The sequence below is a fragment of the Cheilinus undulatus genome, linkage group 5 (genome assembly GCF_018320785.1).
Source record: "Cheilinus undulatus linkage group 5, ASM1832078v1, whole genome shotgun sequence".
Classification (NCBI taxonomy): Eukaryota; Metazoa; Chordata; class Actinopteri; order Labriformes; family Labridae; genus Cheilinus; species Cheilinus undulatus.
In genome coordinates, this window is record NC_054869.1 from 3,939,154 (window position 1) to 3,956,336 (window position 17,183).

General features: G+C 40.3%; 1 protein-coding gene across 1 annotated transcript in view; it reads left to right on the top strand.

Annotated features, from left to right (window-relative positions):
• Positions 1–17,183, top strand: part of LOC121509509 (protein mono-ADP-ribosyltransferase PARP14-like) — a 90,245-nt gene that overhangs the window by 60,831 nt on the left and 12,231 nt on the right. The window contains exons 19-20 of the mRNA XM_041786933.1: positions 2,591–2,794; positions 3,102–3,226. Coding sequence (XP_041642867.1) covers positions 2,591–2,794; positions 3,102–3,226 — 329 coding nt within the window. The remainder of the gene's footprint in view (positions 1–2,590; positions 2,795–3,101; positions 3,227–17,183) is intronic.

Sequence of the window (17,183 nt, forward strand, 5' to 3'; positions counted from 1 at the left end):
ACAGCATATTTGTCAAAACAAAATCAATCAGCGTTGATATTTGCAGGCATTTTATATTTGGTCTTGTTGGTGACTGAATAAATTGTGTCAGGTTTAAAACATCACACTGGGCTTTTAAAACCTCAAAAGCTTGCGAAAGCCAATCCCAATTTAAGTCACCAACCAATACAAATTCATTGAATTTCAGTTTAGACAGAAACGTAACAAGAGTGTTCAGAGAATAACTCAGAGCAGATTGGGGCCTGTAACATCCCACTAGCATAAAGTGATCTTTGGAAACCTCTACATCAACAGCCAAATTATCCAACTAGAGAAAAGGTTTTATTCTGATTGACATTTAAAGAGAATTTTTGTCCAGAAGGACTGAACTGGTTTGTCTCTAACACTTCCATTTCCATTTGTGCTTTTTTATTCAGTTTGTCTTTTTTTCTGATTTCACTTGTTCCCCATACAGAAAGATGCACTAAGTTGATATACTATATGGACAAAAGTATTTGGCCACCTGACCATAACAGGGAATGACATGGTAATCAAATCCATGTACTTTTATATGAAGTTGCCCCCCTTTTGCAGCTGTAACAGCCTCCACTCTTCTTAGAAGGTTTCCTACAAGATTGTGGAGTGTTTCTGTGGGAATTTGTGACCATTTATTCTGGAGAGTATTTATGAGGTCAGGCATTGATGTTGGACCAGAAGGCCTGGCTTGTAGTCTCTGTCCCAGTCCATCCCAAAGGTGCTCAGAGGGGTTGAGGTCACAGCCCTGTGTGGGCCAGTCAAGTTCTTCCATACTGAACTCATTAAACCATGTCTTTATAGTCCTTCTTTGTGCTCTGGGGCACAGTCATGCTGGAGAAGAAAAGGGCCTTCCCCAAACTGTTGCCACACAGTTGGAAGCATAACACTGTCCAAAATATCTTGGTATGCTGAAGCATTAAGACTGGCCTTCACTGGAGATAAGGGGTCCAGCCCAATCCCTGAAAAACAGCAGTCGTTGACCCTGCTCTGGAATTTTATGTGGCCTCCCTCTTCATGGCTGAGTTGCTGTTGTTCCTAGACGCTTCCACTTTCTAATAATTTCACTTATATTTGACTGTGGATTATTCAGCAGGGAGGGAAATATTGCAAAGGTGGCATCCATCTCAGTGCCACGCTTGAAGTCACTGAGCTTTTCAGAACGACCCATTTAGGATCACTAATGTTTACAAATGCAGATTGCGTGGCTAGGTGATTGATTTTATACACCTGTGGCAATGGGTCTGATGGAAACAGCTGAATTCAAGACTCATTCTGCTTGGCACTGGTGCCCTTATGGTTAAAATCACAGTAAAAGTGCCCTCTACTCTGCTCTTTAAGTGGACAGATTTTTTTACAGACCACCCAGATAATGCCCTGTTGGGGTAAAAAACTGAAAAAGTGCCTTAGGGTGCTATCCAAGTTGACAAAATTTGGCAAGGTACCCTCTCCATCGCCCTGGAAGTTGCCAAAATTTTATAAGGTCTTGTAGGATGCTCTAACCTGACACGCCAGATGGATGTGTTTCACACATCCATCTGGGAAAGCTTCAATAGGAAACGTTTGAGAAAAGGTAGAGGCTTTGAAAAAACTCAGAGTGTGATTGAATGAACGTTATGTCTGTCACATCTCTACGGGCCAATCAGAGCAACAAAACACGTGATGGAGCTCTTAGCAAGCTGCGTGTGTGCAGCTACTAAGGAATAACGCGAAACATGGCGACTATAGACATGTCAGTACTTGACTTTCGTCATTTTTGAAAAGAAAACAACTCACTGCTGTTCTTTGTTCTTTTACTTAAGAAATGTCAAGTTCTGATAAAACGTATGCTTTAGCAGCATCCACGCTAATCTTTTCCTCCATAACTGCACCAGCTCTTGCTGCCGCTTGTTTACGTCACGACTCTGCTGTGCCTGAAAGTACTGCCCCTTGTTGCTGATTGGTCCTGTCACTTTCTAACCGGGCCCAAATGCTTCAGATGGGAGCTTTGCAAGATGGATTTGCCAGTGAGAAACAAGGAAACGTGTGTATCCATCTGCTTTGCAAGGTTAAGGATGCCCTCCAAGAGGGCAACAGTTGAAAAGAACCTTTTTGGTGCCCTCTCTTTTAACAACTGATATAGTACCTTCTGCCCTCTTAGTGAGAAAACTAGACAGTGTGCGTGTAAGGGTAACCTTCATGTGGGCAAATTTTGACAAAGCACCCTTTTGGTGCCCTCTTACTTTGAAAAACTGACAAAGCCCTAAAGGTTGCCCTCCTAGAGGGCCAGATTTGACAGTGTGCCTTTAAGGGCGCCTTTCAAGTCAGCAAAATATAAAAGGGCCCTTTTGGTGCCCTCTTAGTCTAATAACTGACAACGTGCCCTCTAGCGTGCCCCAGCAAAATTAGACAAAGTTCCCTTTAGCATGATGTCCAAGTGATGAGCTGATTTTCACATTGAGACTTAAAGATCACTCAACACAGCCAGTAGCTATCAGAGCAGCTTTTAGCTTTACAGACTCTACAGAATCTCTTACCATCCTCACATCCTCCTCATCATCATCACTATCATCATCATTGCCATTTGTCTGTCTGTTAGGTCAAGGAGGGGCCGACCCATCGCTGGTGGCTGATGCCATGGTGGAGGCAGTGGTGGACTTTGTGAGGAAGAAACGCCCAATGTGGGTGTGCAGTGTGAAGATCCTGATCTTTCAGGAGTCTATGGTGACAGAGTTTCACAAAAGCATGAAGAAGAAAGAGGGAGAGGTGGTGGAGGAGAAGAGCATCTTTACCAAGATCAAAGGTATCTGAACTTTCACCAGGGAGGATGCAATCTGGATGTCCATCCGGGGGTCTGCTATTTGCTTATTTCTTTCTTCCTGCTTTCTAGTTTTCTATGTGTGACTCTCAGATACAAGCTGTAAATGCAGAGAATTTGTTTCATGTTTAAATAATTTGACAGATATTATATGCCAGAATTTGATCCCAGAACAACCTGTCATATCCATAGAACTGCTGCATGCATCGAACTTGTTTGCTATAAGACTATGGAATTAAAAATCACTGCACTCCTCTAATAATCACTGTAAAACAACTTTGTGCTCTCTCAGATGCTGTATCAAACACTATTGGTACGTTTTTCTCTGGATTTGGGGACGAGCGGGCGAGTTCTGCTAACCTGGTTCTGGAGACGGAGGCGTTTGAGCCGACAGAGTTTGAGCTCTCTTACCAAAAGGTAAACACAGAAATACTTATTGTTTTTGATTTAATTCCCATGGATACCATTTTTCCTTCCAGATACCTGTTCTGCTGATTAGCATTCAAGCAAGTGAGGATTAATCTTTTTTGGATCAATATGGATAAAAAGATGTTCAATGTCGGGTTTACTGTTGTGGATTTTAATCATTAAATTCCCCAATAGTCACACGAGTTCAAGGCCCACTAAAAATGCTGCCGTAAGGGATTCAAAGGCATCAACAGCGTCAATGGGAAGGCACAATGGCTAGCTTCAAGAGGAAAATGAAGCAAGAGGCAGCAGTTTATGGTTCAAAAGTTTTTTGACTTTTGATCAACTGTGTCACTTCTTGTCGTGTACAGTCATGGACGAAAATGTTGGCACCCCTGGAATTTTTCCAGAAAATACACCATTTCTCCCAGAAATTGTTGCAGTTACAAATGCTTTTGGCATACACATGATTATTGCCTTTATGTGCATTAGAGCAATAGAAAAAAAATGCGAAGAAAAAAGCCAAAATTGACATAATTTTACACAAAACTCAAAAAATGGGCTGGACAAAATTGTTGGCACCCTTTTAAAACTGTGGGTAAATCATTTTATTTCCAGCATGTGATGCTCATTTAAACTCACCTGTGGCAGTAACAGGTGCTGGCAATCTAGAAATCACACCTGAAGCCAGTTAGAATGTCTAAAAGTTGACTCAACCTTTGTGTTGTGTGCCTGTGTGTGTCACACTAAGCATGAAGAAGAGAAAGAGGAGCCAAGAACTGTCTGAGGACTTGAGAAGCAAAATTGTGGAAAAATATGAACAATCTCAAGGTTACAAGACCATCTCCAGAGATCTTGAAATTCCTTTGTCCACTGTGATAAACATCCTCGGTCAACTTCCACACAAATTCAGGCTGTCCTGCAGACTCAGGGTGCAAAAGTGTCAGCTGGGACCATACGTGGTCATCTGAATGAGATGAAGCGCTATGGCAGGAGACTGAGGAGAACCCCACTGCTGACAAAGAGACATAAAAAAGCCAGACTGGAGTTTGCAAAAATGTACCTGAGTAAGCCTCAATCCTTCTGGGAGAACATTTTGTGGACAGATGAGACTAAGGTAGAGCTTTTTGGAAAAGCACGTCATTCTTCTGTTTACAGAAAACAGAATGAGGCCTACAAAGAAAAGAACACAGTACCTACAGTCAAATATGGTGGAGGTTCAAGGATGTTTTGGGGTTGTTTTGCTGCCTCTGGCACTGGGTGCCTTGACTGTCTGCAAGAAATCATGAAATCTGGAGACTATCAAAAAATTTTGGCCGCAATGTAGGGCCTAGTGTCAGAAAGCTAGGTCTGTGTCAGAGGTCATGGGTGTTCCAGCAGGACAATGACCCCAAACATACTTCAAAAAACACCAAGAAATGGTTGGAGACAAAGCGCTGGAGAGTTCTGAAGTGACCAGCAATGAGTCCGGATCTAAATCCCATTGAACACCTATGGAGAGATCTAAAAACTGCTGTTGCAAGAAGGAACCCTTCAAATCTGAGAGACCTGGAGCAGTTTGCAAAAGAAGAGTGGTCCAAAATTCCAGTTGAGAGGTGTAAGAAGCTTGTTGATGGTTATAGGAAGAGATTGGTTTCAGTTATTATTTCCCAAGGGTGTGCAACCAAACATTAAGTTGAGGGTGCCAACAATTTTGTCCGGCCCATTTTTTGAGTTTTGTGTAAAATTGTGTCAATGTTGTCTTTTTCCTTCTGATTTTTTGTGTTGTTCCAATGCACATAAAGGCAATAAACACATGTATACCAAAACATTTGTTGATTGCAACAATTTCTGGGAGAAATGGTGTATTTTCTGGAAAAATTCCAGGGGTGCCAACATTTTCGTCCATGACTGTACAACATCACCACTAAAACACAAGAAAACGTTTTGATTGTTAAAGAACAATCAAAATTTAAAAGATGATATAATCCTTATGTGCCACTGAGTTCTTTCTTTGACACTAGGACCGCCAACATTCTAGCACCCCCTTCCAGCGCCACAGCCGTCAGTGAGACGGTCATGAAGGATTTCACTAGTTTTGCCCAAAAACACACATTTGCACATTTCTTTTGATGCTGTCACTTTAAGTTATGATGATTAAAGAATATATCAGTGAAAACGGGGCAGGATTAAAGACATAATTAACATCTTGTGTGAATTTAACTTAAAATGTTCGTGACTGTATGTTTTTTATCATATTTTTACCTCTGCACCAGGTCTCCTGTTGAAATGGGCAGTTTGTTGAAACACAATTAGTAGCAAAATCATCTGCAACTGCTTTTCCGCTATATTGATGCAATATAATGTAACAGAAGAAGCGATACAAGGAAGTGATGGGAAGATAAACAAGTTTTACTCGCGCAGGTTCTGCATTTCGCTCACTCGCTCCCTCTCTCACCCTTTTTTGCTCTCTCTCTCTCTCTCTCTGTCTTTCGCTTTCTCTCTTTCTCTGTCTTTCTCACAGGAGCTACACTCCCACTGAATACTATGGTGTTCAAAATTTCAAAGTCTGAGAAAAGCCGTACAGGTGCGCGGATCCTCACCAAAATCTAATCAATTCTTCCCTGTCACTATCCCAATATTCCCCGAAAGTTTGGTGAAGATCCGACTTTCCATTCTCAAGTTATCTCGTACACAAACAAACAAAGAAACAAACAAAGATACGGAACCCTTTACATAACCCCCTGCTGATTTCGGTGTGGGTAACAAATAACATAACAAGGTTGCTAGAACTGGCAAAATGTTAAACATTCAAAAACAAACTAGAGCAAAAACTGTAGAACTGCAACAACGAAAATAAGATGAACAAATGATCAAATTGATTAGTAAACAATTAAAGAATAAGACGAACAAATGATCAAATTGATTAGTAAACTAATAAAACATGGAACAAACAAATGGAACGGTGGTCAGGATCAGCACCGCAGAGAGCGCCGCCGACTACAACGTACACTTGGGGCAAAAGCTCTCTACCCTGACAGTGCATCTCCCACACACGGGTCGGTGGCAACCCTTGCAGGTGACGAGGGTCTTATTTTTTTTTGCACTGGCTGTTCATTTGGCACTGCCTCCTGTTTGCCAGTGCCTGTGGCTGCTGCAGCTCCTGTGGCACCGACTGTAGCAACACCTTGCCTCTGAGGTGCTCCTCCCGCAGTTCTTTGGCCAGCTGCAAAATGAAGGCTCTCCTTGGGATTGTTTGGTTGGTGCAGGATTTGAAGAGGACATGGGCGTTTATTGCAGCCATGTCCAGCAGCTTGTAAAAAACAGCAACAGACCATCTTCTTGTTGCACCTTAGAGCTGAGCCATCTGGTCCAGGACGTCAACTCCCACTTATGACAATGGGCATAAGCAGGCAACACGTGTATAAGAAATAATAATAATAAGACAAATAGTAATAATAGAAATAGTCTAAGCTGCTGCAACACCTTTCCTGGCTAAGTACCCTCCTGGTAATGTAATAGATCAGAAAAAACTATGATCAAGCTGCAAGGCAGCATTGAAAAATAAAATAAAATGAAATAAAATTTTAAACCATAGTAAACAAGAAATCACCTTAGCGCTGTAGAGAAATATATCAATTATGATATCTACAATAAAAACATGATCAATTCATCATTAACTGCCAGCATACCTTGGTGACGTTGTAGAAGCTGACAGTCTCTGGCTTTCTCTTCCTGTCACCCTTAATGGTCACAGATGGGTGCATAGTGCTGAGGAGGGCCACATCCTTCCTGGGCTTGCCCTGGTACACCGTGAGGGTGGCACGGTTGTGCTTCAGTACCTTTGTCGAGAACAGCTCCTCTCACTGCTGCTGCACCGCAGGTGGAAGCTCACGCCTGCTCCTGTTACATGTTCCAACCAGGCTGGTGTGCTTTTTTTGGAGGGTTTTTGCCAGATTTAGTGAGGTGAAGCAATCATAAGCCTGAACGCTGTCAGACTCCGGTGCGACATCACGTTGTTCTGTTGGGATAAGTTATTGTTTTTATTTCTTAGTGAGGACAATTATAAATATTTTTACTGTTTGCAGCCTATGCTAGGCATCAAGATAAAGTAGGTTTAGTTTTAGACCATATTCACAGTTCGTCAAACTGCTGTGCTGCGCTAGCTATAGTCAATAACTTGTGCCGCCATCAACCATAATAATTTATGTAAAAACGAATTAAAATGAAATTATTCAGCACTCCTACCTTGGGTTGATAACCCCACAGACCAGGCAGCTGGCTCAAAGGTTCAGACTTTTTTGGCCGTGCTTCAGGCTTGGAGTCCAAACTCTCGTCCTCTGTGCTCCAATCAAAATCACAGATCTCTCCGCCATCACACTCTCCCTCACTCATCTCCTGAATTTTGCCCAAAGCCTCCTCCAAACAAAATCTTTTAGGATGTCCTCTCTTCATTTTGTTTGGAAATATGTCCTACTATGTGTGTGTCTATATCTGATTGTCTTTCTGTCCGTTTGTTTGTCTGTATCTCTGTGTATTCCTGTTTGTTGTCCTTTGTCTCTTCCTACCCGCGCATAAACAAAGAATATTTACACACACACACACATATATATATAGGGAAGAATGACGTAATCGGATGGAACATTATATCAAAGCCAAAAAATTAAAAACAAAAAACAAAAAACACGATAGCGGAGGGGAAAATAACTTCCGTGAAATGTTTCATTATGTGTCATTCCACAGCCATCTGTGTGATGGCTGCAGGGGTTGGAGGAATAAATGCTCAGAAATCATTAGAGCTTCATTAGACAGCCTTATAAGCTTCAGAAAACATACAGAACATATCTTTAGGAAAACTCATGGCACTACAAGCTTGGAATTTTAATTTTAATAAATTTATTGACGTCCGAAAATCTCAAACCATCCATCAGACTGCAGTGGCAATTCCAGTGTTAAAGGCTAATACAATGACTTATGAAACGTGTATGGCCTTGGTCCATTAATGCTAAGCAAAACAAATCCAGTGAAGTTCTAAATTAGGTAATGGTTATAATCTGTATTACTCGTTTACATACACTTCAATAATCTCTGTAAAAACCCGGTTTACATAATTCTGTCAATAGTCTGATTTCCACCACAAATTAACAATGTAAAACTTTAACTTCCTGTTGTTTGCAAAACCGAAACATTGTTTGCCAACAATTCCTGCTGCTGAGAAACATCCCCACAGCATGATGCTGCCACCATCATGCTTCACTGTCGGAATGGTACAGCAGTTGATTAACGGTGCCTGGTTTCCTCCTGACATAACATTTAGAACTAATAATAATAATAATAATTAAAGCTGCAAGCAGCGATGACGGGCCCTCGCAACCCGTTGCACGTCGGGATGTGTCGCAACCACGGGTGTGTGGCAACCGTCGAGTGCCAGCAACAAGGCGCACTGCTCCCATGGGGGTTTGTGGGTTTTGCAACACTCACAGTTTCGCAGAAACAGAGGGTGATACCCCTCATTAATTTCCAGAGCTTGCCGTTACTTTGGCAGTAAAACCAAATGAGCATGAGGTATGAGCCCTGAAAATTTTGAATGCAGCTCTAAAAAATGAACAAATCACTGTATTGTCAGCTTCAGAGCTCCTCTTTCTGCTGTGCTTGGCTCAGTTGCTCTCTCTCTTTCTCTTTTGCATGCTTGCAGCCTCACTCCCTTTTCCTCTTGTTCACGCTCACTCCACAGGAGAAAAATGACTGAGTGGCTGAAAGCATTAACTGTTTTCAGACTGTTGCAATCATCAGTGTGGAAGATAGAGGAGAAAATACAGAGATACTGATGTGTACAAGTTTGTTTCATTATTTTCTTCAATTCTTTGATATCTCCTCTCAGTTTATTTTTTTTATTATATTCATGGATTAACAGACGGATACAAACAGTGCTTTACTGCAATCCAAGCACCCTCAGTAACTTATATTTCATGCCTGTGACACAAACGAACCCTCAAATGAAAGCAGACACTCCTCAGATTCCAACAGTATCTCTTTTGTCACTCTAGAATAAAAATTCACGGAGAAAACAGCAGACAAAGAGAAAAAGCAAAATCCGATTTGTCAATCAAAACAATATATTTCATCCTACCTTTGATGTTTTTTTTTTTTTTTAATTGACGGTAGTCCCAATCAAATAAATCCACTTGTAAGTGATACTCCAATGTCTTCCCAACATTTTGACCCTGTCCAAGTCCTGTGCCTCCACATTCACATTATCAGGCACAGGAATAATAACGTGGTCTTTGTTGCCATCTAGTGGTTCTCTGAATTTATTGACCTGTAGATGAATATGATGAAAAGAATAAAACATGGGATTCAGAATTGTCTCTGCATGCATGGAACTCTTGATCACAATCTAAAAGATCATGAGTACAAATACTTTATAATAAACCTAATTGTTTTACATCCAGACTGTTGCTCTCCTTAAATGGTTCATTTTTGAAGATATTTCTTCCATTCCTTTAGTTACCCCTACATTCTTTCTTTTTCATGACCTTTAATATTTTGTTATGGCAACAGATGTGTGAAATAAACAGATATAGATGGATAAAATACAGAGATACAGATGTGTACACGTTTGTTTCAATATTTTCTTCAGTGCTTTTAAATCTAATCTCATTTTGTTGGAAGGTGTTTGTCTCTGTTTTGTGGCATTGGTCCAAGAGGCTTTTTTGTAGATCTTAAAATGATATATAAGCTCAAGAATTTTCAAAATCCTAGGTTAAAGCTGCTGCAAGGGCTGAATTTTTTAAATATTGTAGGGGGCGCTACTGAGCCAAATAGCTACGCCCACCAACAATCATCCTATCAATCATCACAAATCATAATTTGGTATTTTTCTGCCAAGTTTCAGGGCTTTACACGTTTTCTAAGCCTAGGATATTTCTACTTTTTATGGGGAAGAAAAATTCACCATGGCCACGCCCCTTTGAGTAATGAAAAATTTCTAAGGAAATTTTCAACTTTGACATGTCTTCTTTCAATGTCCCTAACATGATGGTGTTTGGATGAATTCCTCATGAGGAATTTTGAAAATTGTGAAGTCTGCAATGTGCTGCTTTTTGACCACAAAAATCAAAATGGCGGACTTCCTGTTTGTTTTGCGGCATGGGTCCAAGAGGCTTTTTTGTAGATCTTAAAATGACGCATAAGCTCAAGAATTTTCAAAATCCTAGGTTAAACCTGCTGCAGGGGCTGAATTTTCAAAAAGTTGTAGGGGGCGCCACTGAGCATAAAAGCCACGCCCACCAAAAATTATATTATCAATCATCTCGTGTTGCTACTGAGTATTTTCCTGCCAAGTTTCATGGCTTTACAAGTTTTGTAAGCCCTAGATAATTCTACCTCCTGTTACATGGCGAAAGAAAAATTGTCACCAACACACCATTTAAGTTAAGGACTCTTGACCTTCAAATCTGAGTAATAACAACCTTGAGGGATGTCTCTGGGCTAATTTCAGCAGGATTTGGCCAATCTTGAAATAAATGGAAATTTTATAGTGAGCACCAGCCACTTTTATCACATGATGAAGCATTTCAATTCAAGGGGCCGCCATGGCCATGCCTTTCAACTAATGAGAAATCCCCGAATAACTTTTGACCTAAGACATCTCTTCTTGCTCTACACCAAAGATGACGTACCTTGGATGAACGCCCTTGGACGAGTTCGTTCAAATACAACCCCTAAAATATGCCTCGTTTTACCAAAAAATTCAAAATGGCCGACTTCCTGTTTGACTTACGACATGGGTCCAAGAGGATTTTTTGTGCGTCTTGACATGACGCATCTGCCCACATGTTTTGAAATTCTAGGTCAAACCTGCTGGGGGGGCTGAATTTTTGAAATTTTCTAGGGGGCGCCATTGAGCCAATAGGCCACACCCACCCTAAAAACATCACATCAATTATCTCAGCATGCTCATGAGAATGTTTTTGCCAAATTTTGTTGCTCTACACATATCACAAGCCCCTGAGAATTCTACTTCCTGTTTCATTCAATGAAGCTAGTGGACTTCCTGTTGCGATTTCGGCATGGGACCAAATAGCTTTTTTGTAGGACTGATGATGACATATATGCACACCAAAATTCAAAGGCCTGGGTTAAACCAGCTGGGGTGGCGGAATTTTTGAAAATTTGTAGGGGGCACCATTGAGCCAATAGGCCACGCCCACCTACAAAATGAATATCAATCTCCTTAGCAATCCAATGAGATTTTTTTGGCCAGTTTCATTGCTCTAGGTGTCTTATAACCATTTGAAAAATCTACTTCCTCTTTCATGACGAACAAAAAATCGCCATGGCCACGCCCTTTAACAGAGATCTTTGACCATTGTATATGTGTAAGCCCAACTCCTCTGGAACAGCCTGAGTGAATTTTCAGAATGATCCGCCCAACCATGCAGGTTCTGCGACTTGAAATTCAGGAGTAGTGACTTTCTGTTGCCAGAGGGTGGCACTGTACAATTTTTCAAAATTTCAAGTATGGATGTGTTCTGGCCTGAACTGTTATCAAGCACATGAAATCTGTCTCAGATATGACCATGTATACTAGAGTTCTGACTCTTTAAATATTTTTGATGAGACAAAATGGCAACTCTTGACTTTGTCACCCTGCCGAGGCCACGCCCTCTGACGAAAAGTCAATTTTATTTTTCACAAAGCTAAATCCACTTCTCTAGTCCTTCCTGACACAAATTTGAAGTGGATATCTTGGATACTTTTTAAACTGTAGCTTGCACCATAAACCTTGACATTTCCTGTCACCACTAGGTAGCGCTTTGATCTGTATAAAATCTGACAACATAAATGGGTGCAGGCCATGACCGTCAATATACCTGAGCAATATGAGTCCAATCAGGCAATGCACGGCTGAGTAACAAACTACTCCCTGTTTACCAGAATCATATGCAAATTTGAGGGCTCGCCATGGCCACACCTTTCAACTAATGAGAAAACCCCGAATAACTTTTCATCAGCCATGTGTCATTTTTGCGCTATTTTTGCAATTCTGAATTTTCATGTTGGAGACACAAAAAATATCGAAATTTTTGCAAGACCAGATGTATGTGCAAAGTTTCCGGCGAATTCATAAATGTTGAGGGCCTCAAAATGCCATGCAATGACGGCAAATGATATGTTGAAAATTCCTAGCAGATACAATTAGGTCCTCGCACCACTCGGTGCTCGGGCCCTAATAATCCGAGCAATTACAATTAGGTCCTCGCACCACTCGGTGCTCGGGCCCTAATAATGATAAACTTCATTTATATAGCACCTTTAAAAACAGATGTTTACAAAGTGCTTTAACAGACATGACAACAATAAGAACTCAGGGATTCACAAAAAACAAAGAACAAATTAGCAATTAACCTGACAGAAAATTCTTGGTTGTCAAACAGGAATCAAAATGAATTGAAACACAAAAATCTACAAGAATTGCACAGTTGAAAGGAATGGGAGGTACAAAGATGATCCTGAGGGCAGTTAAAATACCAAAAGACGGAATTATCCAGGAAAAGCCAGTATGACGAGAAATGAACATAAAACTGTATACACAATTAAGACGACATCACATCATTAGCGATAAAACAAAGATAAAAAGATTAAAAGCACATAGAAAAGAAGGAACGGGTAAAATATTGAAATTAGAGGATACTGAGGTTGCAATGTATGTAAAGGTCAAGGATTAAAAGGGGTAAGAACAGCAAAATGAGTACAGGAGTGAAAATAAAAATAGGTTAAAGGAAGTGTCACATAAAAGCAGTTCTATGAAAGTGAGTTTTAAGGAGTGATTTAAAAGATGTTACTGAATCTGCTAGCCCTATCTCCTCGGGCAGGTCATTCCAAAGATGAGGGGCCCTGATAGCAAATGCCCTGTCTCCTTTAGTTTTGAGTCTCGACTTTGGAACGACCAGCAGCCCCCTGCCCAAGGATCTAAGGCTGCGTGAAGGCTCGTAAGGGGTCAGCATCTCAGTAATATAACCTGGGGCTAAACCCCTGAGAGCTTTAAAAGTGATCAGAAAAATCTTAAAATCAATTCTAAAAGTGACAGGAAGCCAGTGGAGGGAAGCGAGGATAGGTGAGATGTGATGCCGTCTGTTAAAACCAGTTAAAAGCCTAGCTGCTGTGTTCTGAACCAGTTGGAGGTGGGACAGGGATTTTTTGGAGATGCCAGAGGGAAGGGAGTTACAGTAGTCCAAGCGGGAGAATATGAGGGCGTGTATGATTTTTTCTAGATCAGCAGGAGGCAGGATGGGTTTGATTTTTGAGATTGTTCTAATGTGGAAGAAGCAGAACTGTATAACTGTTTTAATGTGTTTTTCAAAGGTGAGGTTAGTGTCAAAGGTAACTCCTAAGTTTCTAGCTGTGGTGGTGATGTTTGAGGACAGTGGACCGAGGGAGCTTTGGATCTGAGGAATCTGTGGGTTTGGGTGGTTGAATAAAATCACTTTGGATTTTCAATCATTTAATTGTAAAAAAAACTTTGGGCCATCCAACATTTGATATCTTTAAGACAGTTAAAAACAGCAGCTAGGCTAGTAAAATCACCAGGTCTCAGTGGGAGGTATATCTGTGTGTCATCAGCATAAATATGGAAGGACAGGTTATGACATTTTATGATAAAACCTAAAGGAAGCATATAAACAGAGAATAAAAGTGGACCAAAAATAGAACCTTTGTGGTACACCACAGGTAATATGAGAGGTGGACGATGTGTGGTTACCCATGGTAACCGCGAAGGTTCTGTCTAAAAGGTAGGAATAAAACCAAATAAGTGCAGATCCCTTAACATCAACCCAGGTCTGGAGATGTTCAATTAAAATGGCATGATCAACTGTATCAAATGCCGCACTCAAGTCTAAAAGAATTAAAATTGCAAGTCCAGCTGAGTCCAAACAGTTCAATCTTTGCCTCATCAGACCAGAGAGTCTTGTTTCTCACAGCCTGAGAGTTATTCAGGGGCTGTTTTTTTGCAAACTCCAAATGGGCTTTCATGTGTTTTGCACTGAGAAGAGGCTTCAGTCTAGCAACTCTGCCATAAAGCCCAGTTCTGTGGATAGCTGCAGTGATGGAACTTTGTCCCATCTCCACACAGGATCTCTGGAGCTCAGTCAGAGTGACCATCAGGTTCTTGGTCACCTCTCTTACAAAAGCCCTTCTCCCCTGATTTCTCAGTTTTTGTTTTTGTAGCCTTCCCCAGATTTATGAGTTGCATAAATCCTGTCTCTGAGCTCTGCAGCTCCTTTGACCTCATGGCTTTGACCTCTGATATCAGTGTCAGCTGTGAGGTCCTCTGTAGAGAGTTGTGCGCCTTTCCAAATCATTTCCAATCAGTTCGATTTACCACAGGTGAACTCCAGCCAAGGAGTTGAAACATCTCAGCATTGGGATGCTTTAAAAGCAGTGATTCGAGGCAGGATGATAGCCATCTCCTCTACAGTGAAGAAACGTAAAAAGCAAAAATTACAAGGTCTGGAAAATGAACTTGAGGAACTACTGGAAGAACATTCCACCTCAGTACAAAATTCTGTCGATAAAGGAAGTGAAGAGGGAGATAGATGCAATAAACACAGAAGAGGTTAAAAAAAACTCTCCTTTTTACAAATTAACGGTACTATGACACAGGGGGTAAAGCACTTAAACTTCTGTTGTACAGACTAAGAAAACAGCAGGCAGAGAGAACAATTCACAGAATTAAACACCCAGTAACAAACGTTGTAGAAACCAGCCCTAACAAAATACAAGAGTGTTTCGAGGACTGTTACCGCAAATTGTACTCTCAGCCTCAGTTACGTAGTGGTGAAGACATCAATCAGTTTTTATTGTCTTATTGTAAAACTGGGAATATTAGGGACATTTAACAGTTAGATTCTAGTTTGCAATGCCTGCTTCTGGTGGTAACCCTGGCAACCAGTGGAATAAAAAAAAATGCATACAACTGATATTTGGTTCCTATATTGATTACAAATTATTTACTTCTATATTATGCAAATGATTAGAAACAATTTTACCAGAACTTTTAATAAAGATCAGACTGGTTTTATTAGACGAAGGCAGACTCAAGATAATATTAGGAAAGCACTACTAATTATGAAACATGTTAAGCAATGTAATTTGGAAACACTCATCATCTGTTTTGCCCTCTTATTTACATTTTACTGTTTCTCTTTTAATTTCTTATGTCTTTAATTTTGGTCCTCTCAGTCTCAGCCTGTGTAGCTGGGTTCCTGCTTTGCCTGGGTTCCTATCACTTTATGCTTTGCCTGGGTTCCTATCATTTTATGGTACTGATGTCTGTGTCTTGCCTGCATCCTGATGTTCATGATGTCTTAGCTGTGCAGTTCATGTCTGCACTCTGATTGATGTCTGTGATGTCTTAGTTTGCATGGCATCACAGGTCATCTAGGTTTGGTTCTATATTGTCGCTCTTTATCGATGTAGATGAATTATTATCTGTCTAGATGTCACGTTCTGTTTCTGTCTTTTGTCTGGGTTGTTGCTTTGTTTTTGTACTTGCTTCTGCACTTGTCAAAGCACTTTGTAAACCCATGTTTTTAAAAGTGATATACAAATAAAGTTATTATCATTATTATTATTATTATAAGTTTGGATGCCGAAAAAGCGTTCGATTCGGTACGATGGGAATTTTTGTATAAAGTAATGGTTAAATTTTGTTTTCATTCAGACATGGTTGACACAATTGCTGTGCTATACAACAAAATGACTGCCAGGATAAAGATCAGTGGAGATTTGACCAAATCTTTCACTTTAGAAAGGGGGATCCGTCGGGGGTGTGGGGCATCAGCACTTCTGTTTGCTTTATTTATTGAACCTCTTAGTCAGTATATAAGACAGAAAACAGAAATTAAAGGGGTTACCCCAAATCAGGCGAACAAAAATTGGCCCTATTTGCTGATGACACAATGATATTTTTGATGGAGCCCGCTCAGTCACTTCCCAAACTAATGAAAGTGCTAGATGAATATGGTTCCCTTTCGGGATATAAAATTAATATAAATAAAACCCAGGTATTGAAATTTAACTATAAACCAACAAGTAGGATTAAAAGCGCATACTAATGGAAATGGGATTCAGATAACATAAAATATTTAGGTTTTGTTCTGACAGAAGATTTGTCTAAATTGTTCAATGCTAATTGTGGCCCTTTACTCTTAAAGATTAAAACAGATTTGCAAAGATGGAACACCATTCCTTTTTTGAACCTAAATTCTCGCGTAGAGTCGATCAGGATGAATATCCTCCTGCGTCTACTGTATTTATTCCAGTGTTTACCAATTTGGATACCACAGAAACATTTTGAAGAATGGGATAGAATACTGGCAAAATATATCTGGCAAAATAAAAGAGCTAGGATTAAATATACAACAATGCAATTATTGAAAGAGAAGGGAGGTATGGGGCTACCGTGCCTTCAGGAATACTACTACGCAGCTCAGCTTAGACCTCTGATATGTTTGTGCTCACCAACCTATGCCTCAGGCTGGAAAGGTGTAGAAGGTACTGTAATAAGGAATATACCAATCATGGCCTTATTGGCAGGTAAAAACATTGCGAAACAATAGTAACATTACAGAGGATTTTATGTATGAAACTCTCCTGACATGCTGGGATGGTGTAATTCAAACTTGTGAATTGGGGAAAGTGTCCAAATTATTGAGGTGGATTGCCTATGATTCTCATTTCTTACCAAACACTCAGGATAGTAGGTTTAGAACATGGGTCTCAAAAGGCTTAACTACATATTACTCTTTTATCCACAAGGGGGCATTTTTGAGTTTTGAGACATTAAAGGAAAAATATGGATTGGTCAAGAGGACTTCTATAGATATTTGCAGGTCAGGCACTATTTTGATCTAAATATTAAAGGTATATGGGAAAATAGTGAATTGGGTTTTGTTCAGACATTCTTAACACTAATCAAATC